The sequence below is a fragment of the Procambarus clarkii genome, chromosome 58 (genome assembly GCF_040958095.1).
Source record: "Procambarus clarkii isolate CNS0578487 chromosome 58, FALCON_Pclarkii_2.0, whole genome shotgun sequence".
Taxonomy (NCBI): Eukaryota; Metazoa; Arthropoda; class Malacostraca; order Decapoda; family Cambaridae; genus Procambarus; species Procambarus clarkii.
This window is the reverse complement of record NC_091207.1, coordinates 12358425-12377732: the sequence shown is the minus strand read 5'-3', so window position 1 is coordinate 12377732 and position 19308 is coordinate 12358425. Positions and strand designations below refer to the sequence as shown.

General features: G+C 48.6%; 1 protein-coding gene across 1 annotated transcript in view; it reads left to right on the top strand.

The window, feature by feature from the left end:
- Positions 1 to 18074, top strand: part of LOC123768033 (elastin-like) — a 36245-nt gene extending 18171 nt beyond the window's left edge. The window contains exon 3 of the mRNA XM_069306724.1: positions 17712 to 18074. Coding sequence (XP_069162825.1) covers positions 17712 to 18074 — 363 coding nt within the window. The remainder of the gene's footprint in view (positions 1 to 17711) is intronic.
- The last annotated feature ends 1234 nt before the right edge of the window (positions 18075 to 19308 follow it).

The window sequence follows — 19308 nt, the reverse complement described above, 5'->3', positions numbered from 1 at the left end:
TGTTCCGGCAATATTTCTTATATTCGCTGGGAGGATATTGAACAACCGTGGACCTCTGATGTTTATACAGTGTTCTCTGATTGTGTCTATGGCACCTCTGCTCTTCACTGGTTCTATTCTGCATTTTCTTCCATATCGTTCACTCCAGTATGTTGTTTTTTACTGTGTAGATTTGGGACCTGTCCCTCCAGTATCTTCCACGTGTATATTATTACTTGATATCTCTCGTCTCCTTTCTAGTAAGTACCTTTGGAGAACTTTGAGACGATGCCAATAATTTAGATATTTTATCGCGTCTATGTATGCCGTATATATAATTTCTGTACTCCCTCTATTTCAGCAATCTCTTCTGCTCTGAAGGGGGAAGTGAGTACTGAGCAGTACTCAAGACGGGACAGTAAAAGTGATTTGAAGAGTACAACCATTGTGATGGGATCCCTGGATTTGAAAGTTCTCGTAATTCATCCTATCATTTTTCTGGCTGTCGCAATATTTGCTTGGTTATGCTCCCTAAACGTTAGGTCGTCAGACATCATTATTCCCTAGTCCTTTACATGCTGCTTTCCTACTATAGGCAAATTTGATTGTGTTTTGTACCCTGTATTATGTTTAAGGTCCTCATTTTTACCGTATCTGAGTGCCTGGAATTTATCACTGTAAACATCATGGTTTTTTCTGCTGCCCAGTCGAAAACTTTTTAATATCTTCTTGTGGTTTTTCAATGTTTTCAACATAGGTAATTTTCATGCTGATTTTTGTGTTATCTGCAAAGGATGATATGAAGATGTGACTTGTATTTGAGTCTATATCTATTATGAGAATAAGGAAAAGCAGTGGTGCAAGGACTGTACCCTGAAGTACAGAGCTTTTAGCTGTGCTCGGACATTATTTTATATGGTTGACTGTTACTCTCTGTGTTCTGTTCAACAGAAGACCGAGTATCCACCGTCCTACTTTACCAGTTATACCCATTGACCTCATTTTGTGTGCAATCACTCCATGGTCACATTTGTCGAATGCCATTGCAAAGTCTGTGTATACCACATCTGCATTCTGTTTTTCTTCTAATGACTAAGTGATTTTGTCGAAATAGTCAAATAGCTGTGAGAGGCATGATCTTCCTGCTCTAAATCCATGTTAGCCTGGGTTGTGGAGGTCATTGGTCTCCATGAAACTAGTGACCTGACTCATGACCACACTCTCAAATACTTTTATTATGTGGGACGTTAGTGCAACTGGTCTATAATTCTTTTCCAATGCTTTCCTCCCCTCCCTTGTGTAGAGACGTGGCCCAAGTCAGGTCTGGACAACCCACCAAGGTTTTCAATTTACACAGTCGGGTTAAACCTAATTGTGCCTTCACGAATCACAACGCTTCCCGCCACGAAATGATGATATTCTACAGCGGAGTATCGTAGGTGTTTGTCGGTGGTGTTGGGGGGGGGGGGTACTGTTATAATTAAAATGTGTGTTCTATGGGGAGTCTAGTATAACATGGATGCAGGAGCAGTAGTTAGCATTAAGAGTTATCAAATATGGGAGATGTAAAAGGCCCGGCCCCCAAAATAAACTATCCACAGTGAATATTAACTTGCTACTAGTTCATGTCAGTCTAGAGGTTGATCATAGATCTCCTACACAGGAAGAATGGATACTCCTTTAACTTACTTATTTATTAACCCCTTAACAACCACAACCCCCCCATATACACTCACACCAATAACAAAAATTACTTTACCACACTATCTTACGTTAAAAGCCTTGGTCCACCTAAGCAGGATACAAGGTTTACACTGAGAACAAGCTAGGGTAAAGTTCTACTAGGCAAGGGACACTAGCAATGACTCTAGGGAGCTTACTGGTAACACTGGAGCCCACGTGGTTCCCCGGGAACCCCCTAGAGTAACTTGTAAAAATAAACACTAGTGAACACCTAATTGCTACACATCAATACTCTACACATAGAACCCGTTTATGCCAGATAATGAGGATACTACACAGTCTACTTAACTGGATAACAACGACACAGAAATAAAGAAACAGAGGAAGGGGAGGAGGGTTCCTTTCACCACAACGCCAGCCAGAGAAGAGAGACCATCTCCACTCTTCTCCCTCAGTAGACTCGCTGCCAGCAGACTACTCAACTAATCGTACAGCATTCCTATCCCAAGTTTACTCAGGTTTACTTTACAAATGATTAGAAAGTATTAGTAAACATAGTTGGTGCCTATTTTATTATTTAATAATCAACCCCAAGCTCAGTCTTTAAATGTTCTTTGAGAAAGAAGAATAGTCTTACGTCTGGCAAGGAAAATATAAACAACTGCACCTCGTGATGCGTTTGCAATACTATAAGGCAGTTTATTTAGCTCAATTTTGACCTCTGGTTTCCACTGAGGAACCCAGGGTCGTAACAGGTACCATATCATCTGTTGATAAGTAATTCTCTCATTTAATGGTCTATCACTCCATGTTCACATCTTTAAGTACCTTTACAAAGTGTGTTTACAATACTTGTTCATGTTAGTTATCTTATATTGCATCCTTAATTTTGTAATTACAGTCGAGTGACAGGATCTTCCTACTCTAAATCCATGTTTTCCCCGCTTCTTAAAATGTTATTGTCAAGAAAACGGTGATTCGACTCCCAATCACCGTCTCCAAAACTAGAGATTGGTGCGCCCGGTCAGTAATGATATCACTGATAAGTCGTGCTAATGATTCTTTGGATTTCGTCACAAACATGAAATTCCAGGAATGAGGACCCGGGCTCGAGGCTCAGTCGGAAGCTTGCCGCCCCTGATTTTTTAAATATATCATTACAAGCATGCAACGTACTGGCATCATGCAGAGTTGCAACTGCTGTGCCAATCTTTAGGAAGGGGGGGGGGGAATAGACCGCTCGCATCAAACTATCCAACAATTGGTTATAAAGTTGTTTGAATTGTTTATCGCAAAAGTCATTCGTCTACATCTTGAAAAGCGTAAATTAATAAATAGTTTTAATTGAGAGCGGCTCATGTTTGAGACATGTGCTACCTTAAGTTGGATTAGTGCTACTTATATCAAGGCGAAGGAAATACTTAAGAGGAGCAAGTGTGAATGTCTCAAGGCTCTGTCCACACTATGTCATACTCACCTTACATATATATATTGCATTAATCACAGGATATAACAGCAATATTTACAAATGTGCACAAGATCTAAAAATATAACAGAAAATACAATTAAAAGAAGACTTAAATTCCTTCAAGACGATCTAGAAAGGCTTTTGAAGAGGAGGAAAGATTGCCAGAAGATATTAATGTCTAAAATGTGAGGTTGTGAGGCAAGATGATGATAACAGTCACCATATATCAGGTCCACAGTGCTGCAAGTGTCAGGCTTCAATATCAAATCTCGCTATCTGGATTACTTAACATCTGAAGCCAAACAATCAACTCCAAAATGTTGAGCATTAGACAGGAAAGGATTGAGGAGAATATCCTTCTTGAGGTGAGGTTGGTGGTAGTGGGAGGCGCCGCTAGGCTGAGGCAGGTGAGGTTGGTGGTAGTGGGAGGCGCCGCTAGGCTGAGGCAGGTGAGGTTGGTGGTAGCAGGAGGCGCCGCTAGGCTGAGGCAGGTGAGGTTGGTGGTAGTGGGAGGCGCCGCTAGGCTGAGGCAGGTGAGGTTGGTGGTAGCAGGAGGCGCCGCTAGGCTGAGGCAGGTGAGGTTGGTGGTAGTGGGAGGCGCCGCTAGGCTGAGGCAGGTGAGGTTGGTGGTAGCAGGAGGCGCCGCTAGGCTGAGGCAGGTGAGGTTGGTGGTAGCAGGAGGCGCCGCTAGGCTGAGGCAGGTGAGGTTGATGGTAGCAGGAGGCGCCGCTAGGCTGAGGCAGGTGAGGTTGGTGGTAGCAGGAGGCGCCGCTAGGCTGAGGCAGGTGAGGTTGGTGGTAGCAGGAGGCGCCGCTAGGCTGAGGCAGGTGAGGTTGGTGGTAGTGGGAGGCGCCGCTAGGCTGAGGCAGGTGAGGTTGGTGGTAGCAGGAGGCGCCGCTAGGCTGAGGCAGGTGAGGTTGGTGGTAGCAGGAGGCGCCGCTAGGCTGAGGCAGGTGAGGTTGGTGGTAGTGGGAGGCGCCGCTAGGCTGAGGCAGGTGAGGTTGGTGGCCACACTGGCCGCAGGTTCACCTGGCCGCACGCACACTGGCCACAGAGTCACCTGGCCGCGCGCACACTGGCCGCAGGTTTACCTGACCGCGAGCACACTGGCCACAGGTTCACCAGGCCGCGCGCACACTGGCCGCAGGTTCACCTGGCCGCAGACACACTGGCCGCAGGTTCACCTGGCCGCGGACACACTGGCCGCAGGTTCACCTGGCCGCGCGCACACTGGCCACAGGTTCACCAGGCCGCGCGCACACTGGCCGCAGGTTCACCTGGCCGCGCGCACACTGGCCGCAGGTTCACCTGGCCGCGCGCACACTGGCCGCAGGTTCACCTGGCCGCAGGTTCACCTGGCCGCGCGCACACTGGCCACAGGTTCACCAGGCCGCGCGCACACTGGCCGCAGGTTCACCAGGCCGCGCGCACACTGGCCGCAGGTTCACCTGGCCGCGCGCACACTGGCCGCAGGTTCACCAGGCCGCGCGCACACTGGCCGCAGGTACACCTGGCCGCGCGCACACTGGCCGCAGGTTCACCTGGCCGCGCGCACACTGGCCACAGGTTCACCTGGCCGCGCGCACACTGGCCGCAGGTTCACCTGGCCGCGCGCACACTGGCCGCAGGTACACCAGGCCGCGCGCACACTGGCCGCAGGTACACCTGGCCGCGCGCACACTGGCCGCAGGTACACCTGGCCGCGCGCACACTGGCCACAGGGTCACCTGTCCGCGCGCACACTGGCACAGGGTCACCTGGCCGCGCGCACACTGGCCGCAGGTTCACCTGGCCGCGCGCACACTGGCCACAGGGTCACCTGGCCGCGCGCACACTGGCCGCAGGGTCACCTGGCCGCGCGCACACTGGCCGCAGGTTCACCAGGCCGCGCGCACACTGGCCGCAGGGTCACCTGGCCGCGCGCACACTGGCCACAGGGTCACCTGGCCGCGCGCACACTGGCCACAGGGTCACCTGGCCGCGCGCACACTGGCCACAGGTTCACCTGGCCGCGCGCACACTGGCCACAGAGTCACCTGGCCGCGCACACACTGGCCACAGGCTCACCTGGCCGCGCGCACACTGGCCACAGAGTCACCTGGCCGCGCGCACACTGGCCACAGGGTCACCTGGCCGCGCGCACACTGGCCACAGGGTCACCAGGCCGCGCGCACACTGGCCACAGAGTCACCTGGCCGCGCGCACACTGGCCACAGAGTCACCTGGCCGCGCGCACACTGGCCACAGGGTCACCTGGCCGCGCGCACACTGGCCACAGGGTCACCTGGCTGCGCGCACACTGGCCACAGAGTCACCTGGCCGCGCGCACACTGGCCACAGGGTCACCTGGCCGCGCGCACACTGCCCACAGAGTCACCTGGCCGCGCGCACACTGGCCACAGGGTCACCTGGCCGCGCGCACACTGGCCACAGGGTCACCTGGCCGCGCGCACACTGGCCACAGAGTCACCTGGCCGCGCGCACACTGGCCACAGAGTCACCTGGCCGCGCGCACACTGGCCACAGAGTCACCTGGCCGCGCGCACACTGGCCACAGAGTCACCTGGCCGCGCGCACACTGGCCACAGGGTCACCTGGCCGCGCGCACACTGGCCACAGGGTCACCTGGCCGCGCGCACACTGGCCACAGAGTCACCTGGCCGCGCGCACACTGGCCACAGGGTCACCTGGCCGCGCGCACACTGGCCACAGGGTCACCTGGCCGCGCGCACACTGGCCACAGGGTCACCTGGCCGCGCGCACACTGGCCACAGAGTCACCTGGCCGCGCGCACACTGGCCACAGGGTCACCTGGCCGCGCGCACACTGGCCACAGGGTCACCTGGCCGCGCGCACACTGGCCGCAGGTACACCTGGCCGCGCGCACACTGGCCGCAGGGTCACCTGGCCGCGCGCACACTGGCCACAGAGTCACCTGGCCGCGCGCACACTGGCCACAGGGTCACCTGGCCGCGCGCACACTGGCCACAGGGTCACCTGGCCGCGCGCACACTGGCCGCAGGTACACCTGGCCGCGCGCACACTGGCCGCAGGGTCACCTGGCCGCGCGCACACTGGCCACAGAGTCACCTGGCCGCGCGCACACTGGCCACAGGGTCACCTGGCCGCGCGCACACTGGCCACAGAGTCATCTGGCCGCGCGCACACTGGCCACAGAGTCACCTGGCCGCGCGCACACTGGCCGCAGGGTCACCTGGCCGCGCGCACACTGGCCACAGAGTCATCTGGCCGCGCGCACACTGGCCACAGGGTCACCTGGCCGCGCGCACACTGGCCACAGAGTCACCTGGCCGCGCGCACACTGGCCACAGGGTCACCTGGCCGCGCGCACACTGGCCACAGGGTCACCTGGCCGCGCGCACACATGAGTAATGAGTTAATCCCAGCACTCCTGAGCCCTCGTCATTGTGAGTGAGGAGGGCCCTAGCAAGACCAGGAGTACCAGGGACATGACTCAAGTCTACAGTTGGATCAATGGGCATAACAAGACGATTTATTCCTGATTAATCATTAATAATATTATTAAATATTAATACGGTATTCCATAGATCAATACATAATAGAGCAACGGGATCAAGCTCAACAAGCCACGATGTAGGACTGAGAACAAGGGATGGTTCCTCACCCACACGGTTATAAACCCTTGGAACCGCCTACCCGCCCAATCACAAAGTTCCAAAAAGCTATTTTAAAATCCAGCTAGAAAATATCATTGGGGGACCTTTGACAAGCCGACGGCTTCCTGTCCTCGTCGACGCCCCTAGAGTGTCAGTGGCTGTCAGTAAATATTAGAACACGAAACAATGGATATAAATTGGATAGGATTATATTTAGGAAAGACCTGGGTAAATACTGGTTCGGTAACACGGTTGTTAATTTGTGGAACCAAATAACGCGTAACCTAACCGCCGCAGAAGTCCTTGGTTGTTTCAAGCGTAGGTGAGACAGTGTACCCCAGGGGTACCCAACAGTGTACCCCTGGGGTACTCAACAGTGTACCCCTGGGGTACTCAACAGTGTACCCCAGAGGAACCAACAGTGTACCCCTGGGGTACTCAACAGTGTACCCCAGAGGAACCAACAGTGTACCCCTGGGGTACTCAACAGTGTACCCCAGAGGAACCAACAGTGTACCCCTGGGGTACTCAACAGTGTACCCCTGGGGTACTCAACAGTGTAACCCAGGGGGAACCCAACAGTGTACCCCAGGGGGACTCAACAGTCTACCCCTGGGGTACCCAAACGTGTACCCCAGGGGTACCCAACAGTGTACCCCTGGGGGACCCAACAGTGTACCTATGGGGTACCCAACAGTGTACCCCAGGAGTACCCAACAGTGTACCCCAGGGGTACCCAACAGTGTATCCCTGGGGTACCCAACAGTGTACCCCTGGGGTACCCAACAGTGTACCCGAGGGATACCCAACAGTGTACCTCTAAGGTACCCAACAGTGTACCCATGGTGAACCCAACAGTGTACCCCTGGGGTACCCAACAGTGTACCCCTGGGGTACCCAACAGTGTAACCCTGGGGTACCCAACAGTTTACCCCAGAGGTACCCACCAGTGTACCCCTGGGGTACCCAACAGTGTACCCCTGGGTACCCAACAGTGTACCCCTGGGGTCCCAACAGTGCACCCCAGAGGTACCCACCAGTGTACCCCTGGGGTACCCAACAGAGTACCACTGGCGTACCCAACAGTGTACCACTGGGGTACCCAACAGTGTACCCCAGAGGTACCCAACAGTGTACCCCTGGGGTACCCAACAGTGTACCCCTGGGATACCCAACAATGTACCCCAGGGGTACCCAACAATGTACCCCTGAGATCCCAACAGTGTACCCCAGAGGTACCCAACAGTGTACCCCTGGGGTACCCAACAGTGTACCCCAGAGGTACCCAACAGTGTACCCCATGGGGTACCCAACAGTGTACCCCTGGGGTACCCAACAGTGTATCCCTGGGGTACCCAACAATGTACCCCAGGGGTACCCAACAATGTACCCCTGAGATCCCAACAGTGTACCCCAGAGGTACCCAACAGTGTACCCCTGGGGTACCCAACAGTGTACCCCAGAGGTACCCAACAGTGTACCCCATGGGGTACCCAACAGTGTACCCCTGGGGTATCCAACAGTGTACCCCAGAGGTACCCAACAGTGTACCCCTGGGGTACCCAACAGTGTACCCCTGGGGTACCCAACAGTGTACCCCAGAGGTACCCAACAGTGTACCCCTGGGGTACCCAACAGTGTACCCCTGGGGTACCCAACAGTGTACCCCATGGGGTACCCAACAGTGTACCCCTGGGGTACCCAACAGTCTACCCCTGGGATACCCAACAGTGTACCCCATGGGGTACCCAACAGTGTACCCCTGGGGTACCCAACAGTGTACCCCGGGGGTATCCAACAGTGTATCCCTGGGGTACCCAACAGTGTACCCCATGGGGTACCCAACAGTGTACCCCATGGGGTACCCAACAGTGTACCCCATGGGGTACCCAACAGTGTACCCCTGGGGTACCCAACAGTCTACCCCTGGGATACCCAACAGTGTACCCCATGGGGTACCCAACAGTGTACCCCATGGGGTACCCAACAGTGTACCCCATGGGGTACCCAACAGTGTACCTCTAAAGTACCCAACAGTGTACCCCTGGGGTACCCAACAGTGTACCCCTGGGGTACCCAACAGTGTACCCCTGGGGTACCCAACAGTGTACCCCAGGGGTACCCAACAGTGTACCCCTGGGGTACCCAACAGTGTACCCCTGGGGTACCCAACAGTGTACCCCTGGGGTACCCAACAGTGTACCCCAGGGGTACCCAACAGTGTACCCCAGGGGTACCCAACAACTCATCTCCATCAGTCGTCACGAAGAACGTCGTTGCGTCACATCAGCTTCCCTGTGACGCAAAAGTGGTGTGGCCGGGTGACGCAAAAGTGGTGTGGCCGGGGTGACGCAAGAGTGGTGTGGTCGGGTGACGCAAGAGTGGCGTAACCGGGGTGACGCAAGAGTGGTGTGGCCGGGGTGACGCAAGAGTGGCGTGACCGGGGTGACGCAAGAGTGGTGTGGCCGGGGTGACGCAAGAGTGGCGTGACCGGGGTGACGCAAGAGTGGTGTGGCCGGGGTGACGCAAGAGTGGTGTGGCCGGGGTGACGCAAGAGTGGCGTGACCGGGGTGACGCAAGAGTGGTGTGGCCGGGGTGACGCAAGAGTGGTGTGGCCGGGGTGACGCAAGAGTGGTGTGGCCGGGGTGACGCAAGAGTGGTGTGGCCGGGGTGACGCAAGAGTGGCGTGACCGGGGTGACGCAAGAGTGGTGTGGCCGGGGTGACGCAAGAGTGGTGTGGCCGGGGCAACAAGCCAATTAACTAACGCCTGCTCGCGTCAAATGGCCATTAAGAAATGTTAATGCGGCGTGGCGTGTGTGGGCCGCCGGGGGCTACCGGGGGCTACCGAGGGCTACCGGGGGCCGCCGGGGGCTACCGGGGGCTACCGGGGGCTACCGGGGGGCTACCGGGGGCCGCCGGGGGCTACCGGGGGCTACCGGGGGCTACCGGGGGCCGCCGGTGGCTACCGGGGGCTACCGGGGGCTACCGGGGGCTACCGGGGGGCTACCGGGGGCCGCCGGGGGGCTGATATTGGCTCAGTGTCTCCTTATTACTTATTTATCTCGTTATTGTAAGACGGGTCAACTCTCCTAGTTGTGTTTGCGGGGGTTGAGCTCTGGCTCTTTGGTCCCGCCTCTCAACCGTCAATCAACTGGTGTACAGGTTCCTGAGTCTGCTGGGCTCTATCATATCTACACTTCAAACTGTGTATGGAGTCAGCCTCCACCACATCATTTCCTAATGTCAACCACTCTGACACTAAAAAAGACAGCATCGTCTTTCTAATATCTCTGTGGCTCATTTGGGCGCTCAGTTTCCACCTGTGTCCCCTAGTGCGTGTTCCCCTTGTGTTAAATAGCCTGTCTTTATCTACCCTGTCAATTCCCTTGAGAATCTTGAATGTGGTGCTCATGTCCCCCCCCCTAACTCTTCTGTCTTCCTGCGAAGTGAGGTTTAATTCACGTAGCCTCTCCTCGTAGATCATACCTCTCAGCTCGGGTACTAGTCTGGTGGCAAATCTTTGAACCTTTTCCAGTTTAGTCTTATCCTTGACTAGATATGGACACCATGCTGGGGCTGCATACTCCAGAATTGGCCTGACATATGTGGTATACAAAGTTCTGAATGATTCTTTACACAAATTTCTGAATGCCGTTCGTATGTTGGCCAGCCTGGCATATGCCGCTGATGTTATCCTCTTGATATGTGCTGCAGGAGACAGGCCTGGCGTGATATCAACTCCCCAGTCTTTTTCTTTCTCTGACTCCTGAAGGATTTCCTCTTCCAGATAATACCTTGTATTTGGCCTCCTGCTCCCTACACCTATCTTCATTACATTACATTTGGTTGGGTTGAACTCTAATAACCACTTGTTCGACCATTCCTTCAGTTTGTCTAGGTCTTCTTGAAGCCTCAAACAGTCCTCTTCTGTCTTAATCCTTCTCATAATTTTGGCATCGTCAGCAAACATTGAGAGAAATGAATCTATACCCTCCGGGAGATCATTTACATATATCAGAAACAAGATAGGACCGAGTACAGAGCCCTGTGGGACTCCACTGGTGACTTCACGCCAATCGGAGGTCTCACACCCTCACCGTAACTCTCTGCTTCCTATTGCTTAGGTACTCCCTTATCCACTGGAGCACCTTACCAGCTACACCTGCCTGTCTCTCCAGCTTATGTACCAGCCTCTTATGCGGTACTGTGTCAAAGGCTTTCCGACAATCCAAGAAAATGCAGTCCGCCCAGCCCTCTCTTTCTTTCTTAATCTGTGTCACCTGGTCATAGAATTCTATTAAGCCAGTCAGGCAATATTTACACTCCCTGAACCCATGTTGTCGATTTGTCACGAAGTCCCTTCTCTCCAGATGTGCTACCAGGTTTTTTCTCACGATCTTCTCCATCACCTTGCATGGTATACAAGTCAAGGACACTGGCCTGTAGTTCAGTGCCTCTTGCCTTGCCTGTGTGTGCGCGCGCGTGTGTGTGCGCGCGCGCGTGTGTGTGCGCGCGCGTGTGTGTGTGTCAGCAGCTCCTAACCATTATCTTTAGTGTTTATGAAGAAAGTCACTTATTTCCTCCGTTGTTTAATTTCGGTTCTTGTCAAGCAACAGGAACCGTTGATACACGGGACATGGGTCAACAGGGGACAAGGTAACAGGAAACAGGAGAGGGTACGTTACCAGAGCCGCACCCGGCAACAGTGCCCCGTTGGTCGCTGGCACTCACCTGTAAGGGAAAGACAAACGGTCATTTACTGTTGATTCACTCACTGATCCCTGTTGTACAACTCCCTGTTGTACAACTCCCTGTTGTACAACTCCCTGTTGTACAACTACCTGTTGTACAACTACCTGTTGTACAACTACCTGTTGTACAACTACCTGTTGTACAACTACCTGTTGTACAACTACCTGTTGTACAACTACCTGTTGTACAACTACCTGTTGTACAACTACCTGTTGTACAACTACCTGTTGTACAACTACCTGTTGTACAACTACCTGTTGTACAACTACCTGTTGTACAACTACCTGTTGTACAACTACCTGTTGTACAACTACCTGTTGTACAACTCCCTGTTGTACAACTACCTGTTGTACAACTACCTGTTGTACAACTCCCTGTTGTACAACTACCTGTTGTACAACTACCTGTTGTACAACTACCTGTTGTACAACTACCTGTTGTACAACTACCTGTTGTACAACTCCCTGTTGTACAACTACCTGTTGTACAACTACCTGTTGTACAACTACCTGTTGTACAACTCCCTGTTGTACAACTACCTGTTGTACAACTACCTGTTGTACAACTCCCTGTTGTACAACTACCTGTTGTACAACTACCTGTTGTACAACTACCTGTTGTACAACTCCCTGTTGTACAACTACCTGTTGTACAACTACCTGTTGTACAACTACCTGTTGTACAACTCCCTGTTGTACAACTACCTGTTGTACAACTACCTGTTGTACAACTACCTGTTGTACAACTCCCTGTTGTACAACTACCTGTTGTACAACTACCTGTTGTACAACTACCTGTTGTGTGGGTGTGTTTGTAAGTATTCAATATTTACATTCACCATTTGTGTCTACAGAATCGAGTTATTAGCTCTTGGACCCCGCCTTTCTAACCAATCTATTTTTCCTCTATTTTATCTACTACATATATATTTCTCCCTAAAACTCACACACAACTCAGGAAAGTGTGTGAGTTTTGGGTAATGAAATTAGGCGAAGGGAGCAGAAGGCTGAACACAAGGTACCATCTGGGAGGTGAAATCCTGCAAGAGTCAAATAGAGAGAAAGATCTTGGGGGTTGATATCACACCGAACCTGTCCCCAGAGGCCCACATCACAAGGATATCATCAGCGGCATATGCTGATGATATCTGGACTGGCCAACATAAGAACTGCCTTTAGAAACTTGTGTTAGGAATCGTTCAGGACCCTGTATACCACTTATGGCAGACCAATCCTGGATATATGCAGCTCCAGCCTGGAGTCCATACCTAGTTAAACACAAGACAAAGTTAAAGAAGATTCAGCGGTATGCCACCAAGTTCGTCCCGGAACTGAGAGGTATGAGCTACGAGGAAAGGCTAAAGGAGCTGAACCTCACATCCCTGGAAAACAGAAGAGTAAGGGGAGACATGATAACCACCTACAAAATTCTCAGGGGAAATGACAGGTTGGACAAAGACAAACTCTTCAGCACGGGTGGGACACGAACAAGAGGACACAGGTGGAAACTTAGTACCCAGATGAGCCACAGAGACGTTAGAAAGAATTTTTTCAGTGTCAGAGTAGTTAATAAATGGAATGCACTAGGAAGTAATGTGGTGGAGGCTGACTCCATACACAGCTTCAAATGTAGATATGATAGACAGATAGATAGATATGATTAAAATGTAAATATGATATCCACATTTGAAACTATGTATTGAGTCAGCCTCCACCACATCACTGCCTAATGCATTTCACCTGTTAACTACTCTGACCCTGAAAAAGTTCTTTCTAACGTCCCTGTGGCTCATTTTGGTACTCAGTCTCCACCTGTGTCCCCCTTTTTCGTGTACCACCCGTGTTAAACAGTTAATCCTTATCTACCCTGTCAAATCCCCTGAGAATTTTGTAGGTAGTGCTCATGTCTCCTCTTACTCTTCTGTCTTCCAGTGTCGTGAGATGAATTTCTCGCAGCCTTTTCTCGTAACTCATGCCTCTTAGTTCTGGGACTAGCGTAGTGGCCTACTTCTGAACTTTTTCAAGCTTCATCTTGTGCTTGACAAGGTACGGGCTCCATGCTGGGGCCGCATATCCAGGATTGGTCTTACATATGTGGTATTCAAGGTTCTGAATGATTTTTACACAGGTTCCTGAAGGCTGTTCTGATGTTAGCCAGCCTCGCATATGCCGCAGATGCAATTCTTTTTATGTGAGCTTCAGGAGACAGGTTTGGTGTGATATCAACTCCTAGATCTTTCTCTCTATCTGCCCCATGAAGTACTTCATCTCCAGTTCTGTATACTGTGTCTGGCCTCCTGTTTCCACCACCTAGTTTCATTACTTTACATTTACTCGGGTTGAACTTTACCAGTCATTTGTTGGACCATTCACTCAGTCTGTCTAGGTCATCTTGTAGCCTCCTACTATCATCCTCTGTTTCAATCCTCCTCATAATTTTTGCATCGTCAGCAAACATTGAGAGGAACGATTCTATACCCTCTGGGAGATCATTTACATATATCAGAAACTGTATATTATTATTATTATTAACATCTTTATTGACAAAATTAATTACAATTTTGCCTAATCTGAGAATTTCAATTAAGTCTTATTAAAGTGAGGATATTGCTGGTATTCACTGTCATGCAGGACAGAGAGTCATACACAAGACAATAGGTCTAAACTGTAGGCGGAAGTACATATATATCATGGTTACAATCAGTGTTTTGATGTATGGATATGTGAAAACAACTTTCTACTGTGCACTGCCACACAAGGGCAGGGATGGGTTCATAAGTGAGGCAGCTTGGAAGTAAATTAAATAAAATTGTTCTTCATTCTTTAAAATGGACAAGCAAAATGGACAATTGGATAAATTGTTAGGATGTCTTCCAGAACACCTGACTCAATGAAATAGTTACACAGTTGGTGGTACAAGAGGCCAGGAGGTCTAAAGTCCTTTACGGTTTCTCATTCATCAATATAGTATTCTAGTGAATGCATTAAAGGTTTATCACAGAGTTTACAATCTGAGTATTCTGGTAGTGGCTCAGCCTCACTAACCTGCCAGATGTGTCTATAGCCAAGGCGAATTACCACAATGACTACATCACATTGCCTGGTCCGGTTACTGTGCTGACCATACAAATATCTATTATTACAAAACTTGTCATAACTTTTAATACTGCAGCTTTCAGGTCTCTGGGCATTTCTTAGTTCTTCTAAATCTGAATTAATTTCTTTAATTTGAATGTTTCTAATAATTGCATTAGATAGTCCAAAGTCATAATCAATGTTTTCTTTCCTGCAAGTCTCATTGGCCAATTGATCTACAAAGTCATGTTTTCAACTCCAACATGGGATGGGATCCACACAAATTTTATACAAGAGTTATTATCATTGGCGAAAATTACATTCCATTTAATATTACAAGCTACTTCCGACGTACATTGTGATGGGTCATTTAAGGACTGCAGAGCACTTTTAGAGTCACAGAATATTACTCCAACACTATTGAGCTTTAGGTATTCAGTGGCTAGATAAATGGCCAATAGCTCGGTCTGTGTCGTGCTTGCCCAGGTGTTCAATCTCTGTGTTCTAGACATGATCATTTCATTCCCTTTATATACTGCACATGCACAACCTGTTCTACCAGTGCCTAACTGCACGGAGCCATCAGCAAAGGCATAGGATTCAGTTGGTTTGAGATTTTGAAGATGACTGTCAATAGCTTCTCATGTTATACATCTCATAGTTCCAGTGTTATACCTTTGTTTTACACTAATGACGGTATAATGTAAAGAGACCTGCACATCTTTCCCTGGGGGAATATAGTGAACAGTTTTATCAATATTAAGAGACACATTCAGTTTAGGTCCAAGGACTGAACCCTGCAAGACTCCACAGTGTGTGTGTGTGTGTGTGTGTGTGTGTGTGTGTGTGTGTGTGTGTGTGTGTGTGTGTGTGTGTGTGTGTGTGTGTGTGTGTGTGTGTGAGTGCCTGCGTGAGTGTGTATATGTGTGTGTGCGCACGCGCGTGAAGCCCGCCTGTGTGCACGCACGCATTTCCGTATGTACACTGCCAGTGATGGAATTACTGAAGTCTGTCAGCACCGGGGGAAAGTCGCCTCTAATGCCCGGGAGCAGAGTGGCCAAAGTAGCGGAGCGGGGCGCGTGTGAGTGCCGGCGTCCGAGGCGGGCGAGCTGCGGCTGGTCGAGCCGCTTGGGCGTGAGCGTCTCCTTAAACAAGTGTATTATCAGGGCTAACGTAACTACCAGAGGCGGTAGTTAGCCCGGGGTCAGCCACTCCTGGCCAGCTGCCTCACCCCGGGGCACTCAGGTGGGTCCCAGAGACCACTGTGGTGGGTCCCAGAGACCACTGTGGTGGGTCCCAGAGACCACTGTGGTGGGTCCCAGAGACCACTGTGGTGGGTCCCAGAGACCACTGTGGTGGGTCCCAGAGACCACTATTTACTTCTCAATTAAAATCCATAACGTTTAGATTACTTATCAGTATTCATTATCAGATGTTAAACACATACAAATGGTAAAACTAACAAGGAACAAACACTGATAACAATTTTAAGATACCTAAGTGACAATAGCTATTAAACAATGAAAGAAAAACATATTAAAAATCATTTATGTAATAGTTAAACAAACTATGATATGATTGCAGTAAGACTGACAATAATATCCAAATAAAATATCACAAGTACTATTCTAAAGATTCAAATGTTCTATGCAAGATTTAATTACGTCAATTATCAACGAATTATCCATACAACGCATTATAAAGAAACACAAATATTCTAAAATATTGTATACCCAATTATTATGTTCATTATCATAATTGATAATAAAATAATAATGTCCAATAACCGTAAAATAATAAAGGAACACCAAATACACCAATCAAGGGCTAACTAAACAATTTCAGAATATAATATCGCACAATTATAACATGAGCAGTAATTAGCGGGGTGAAATCTCTTGTTACAATTTGACTTAAAATGACCATTATTTTGAAGTGGGTCTCGTGTGAAGTCTGTCCACTGTCATAACTGTACTTCCTGGGGTACTTGCTGGGTACTTCCTGGGGTACTACCTGGGGGTACTTGCTGGGTACTTCCTGGGGTACTTCCTGGGGTACTACCTGGGGTACTTCCTGGGATACTTCCTGGGGTACTTCCTGGGTAATTCCTGGGGTACTACCTGGGGTACTTGCTGGGGTACTTCCTGGGATACTACCTGGGGTACTTCCTGGGGTACATCCTGGGGTACTTCCTGGGGTACTTCCTGCGGTACTTCCTGGGGTACGTCCTGGGATACTTCCTGGGGTATTTCCTGGGATACTTCCTGGGGTACTTCCTGGGGTACTTCCTGGGGTACATCCTGGGATACTTCCTGAGTTACTTCCTGGGATACTTCCTGAGATACTTCCTGGGGTACTTCCTGGGGTACTTCCTGGGTACTGGAAAGACTCTCCATTCAAAGAAGGAATAATTTAAACAGGGAGATTAAAGAAATCGAACAGAGACTGAAGCATTCATATCAGATTGAACAAAGGCAACTAGAACAGAAAACATTTCAAGAAATAAAGACCCAAAATATTTATTCACATATGTGAAATCAAAAGCAAAAACCACTGCCAGTATTGGACCTATTCGTATTAGTGAAGGTTCATACACGGAGGATGACAAAGAAATTAGTGAAAACCTAAACAAGCAGTATGAGGACATGTTTAGCACCCCGATACTCAGCATGAAAGTGGAAGATCCAGACAACTTCTTCATGCGTGATATCCAAACCTCTGTAAATATAACTGATATCAACACGAGCGTGACAGATTTGGAAAGATAAATAAGGAAAAATATGCCCATGCACTCAGCCCCGGGGCCTGACTCATGAAATTCATTATTTATAAAGGAATGCAAGGTCCCAGTAGCACAGGCACTCAGTATAGTGTGGAGGAAGAGCTTGGACACGGGGGAGATACCAGATGCACTTAAAGCAGCAGACATAGCCCCTCTACACAAGGGAGGGAGCAAAGCATTGGCAAAGAATTATTGACCAGTTGCACTAACGTCCCACATAATAAAAGTATTTGAGAGAGTGATCAGGAGTCAGGTCACTAGTTTCATGAAGATCAATGACCTCCACAACCCAGGCCAACATGGATTTAGAGCAGGAAGATCATGCCTCTCACAGCTACTTGACTATTACGACAAAATCACTGAAGCATTAGAAGAAAAGCAGAATGCAGATATGGTATACACAAACTTCGCAAAGGCATTCGATAAATGTGACCATGGAATAACTGGTAAAGTAGGACGCTGGATACTCAGTTTTCTGTCGAACAGAACACAGAGAGCAACAGTCAACCATGTAAAATCGAGTCCAAGCGCAGCTAAAAACTCTGATTCTCAGGGTACAGTTCTTGCACAACTGCTTTTCCTTATTCTCATATCAGATATAGACTCAAATACAAATCACAGCTTCTTATCGTCCTTTGCCGATGACACAAAAATCAGCATGAAAATTACTTCTGTTAAAGACTTTGAAAAACTATAAGCAAATATTAATAAAGTTTTCGACTGGCCAGCAGACAATAACACGATGTTTAACAGTGATAAATTCCAGGTACTCAGGTACGGTAAAAGTGAGGACCTTAAACATCATACAGGGTACAAAATGTTACGTATCCCTAGTTGGATACTTACATAAATTCATGATAAAACTAATTAAGTTCAATTCTTTCATTTATCTGTATATCTATATATACATTTTTGTAATGTATCTTATGCTTTGGCAACACAGTTAGGTAGGAGCGGGCGTGTTCTAGTCACACGTTTAATACCTGTTAGTTTCGGGATTAGAATGCTGGTCCTGTTCAGTTATGGGAGTTCCAGATATCACCTTTTAATATTCATATTATTGTTAATTTCCTGTGATTAAGCATGTGGCATTGTAACTTATATTATTTGCATGTGACCATTATATTATAGTTTACATTCTTATACAATTGAGAACGATTGTTTTTATCAATTGTGGTAAAAATTAAAGTCCTTAGTTACCATCCATCATCTTGGATGAAGGCGGAGGGAGAAAGAATTATGGGCAGTGTCTGAGAGAGAGTCAGTTAGCTGAGAGAGACGTCACCTGGGAAACATATACGGTCAAGTGTTCTCTACTGTTGTAGTAATGTAGCACAAGTTTTGTCTGCAGGAACATTACCCTTTAATTATTTTGCCATTGATTCACTAATGTTATTTGCCATGTTAGATAGTATTGATATTACATGCTTTTAGTTGTTTGTTAATTATACTATATATATATATATATATATATATATATATATATATATATATATATATATATATATATATATATATATATATATATATATATATATATATATATATAATATATATTAAATATGACCGAAAAAGTAAGATTAATAATTCTAACACGAATTTTCTCAATCTTTCGTACATTTCTTTTCACTGTTGGAGGTAAATCAAAAATCAATTCTCCAAAATTCATTTTTATTTCTAGTCTGACGCGACACGAGCGCGTTTCGTAAAACTTATTACATTTTCAAAGACTTTAGTTCACAAATACACAACTGAATAGAACTTACGCATCTCCGATTTTATATCTACATTGAGTGAGGTGGAAGGGGTGATGTGGCATTAATACAAGACAGAACAAGAAGTGGTATTAATAGGGTATTAATTTCATCAACACAAGACAGAACAAGAGGTGATATTAATAGGGTATTAATTTCATCAACACAAGACAGAAC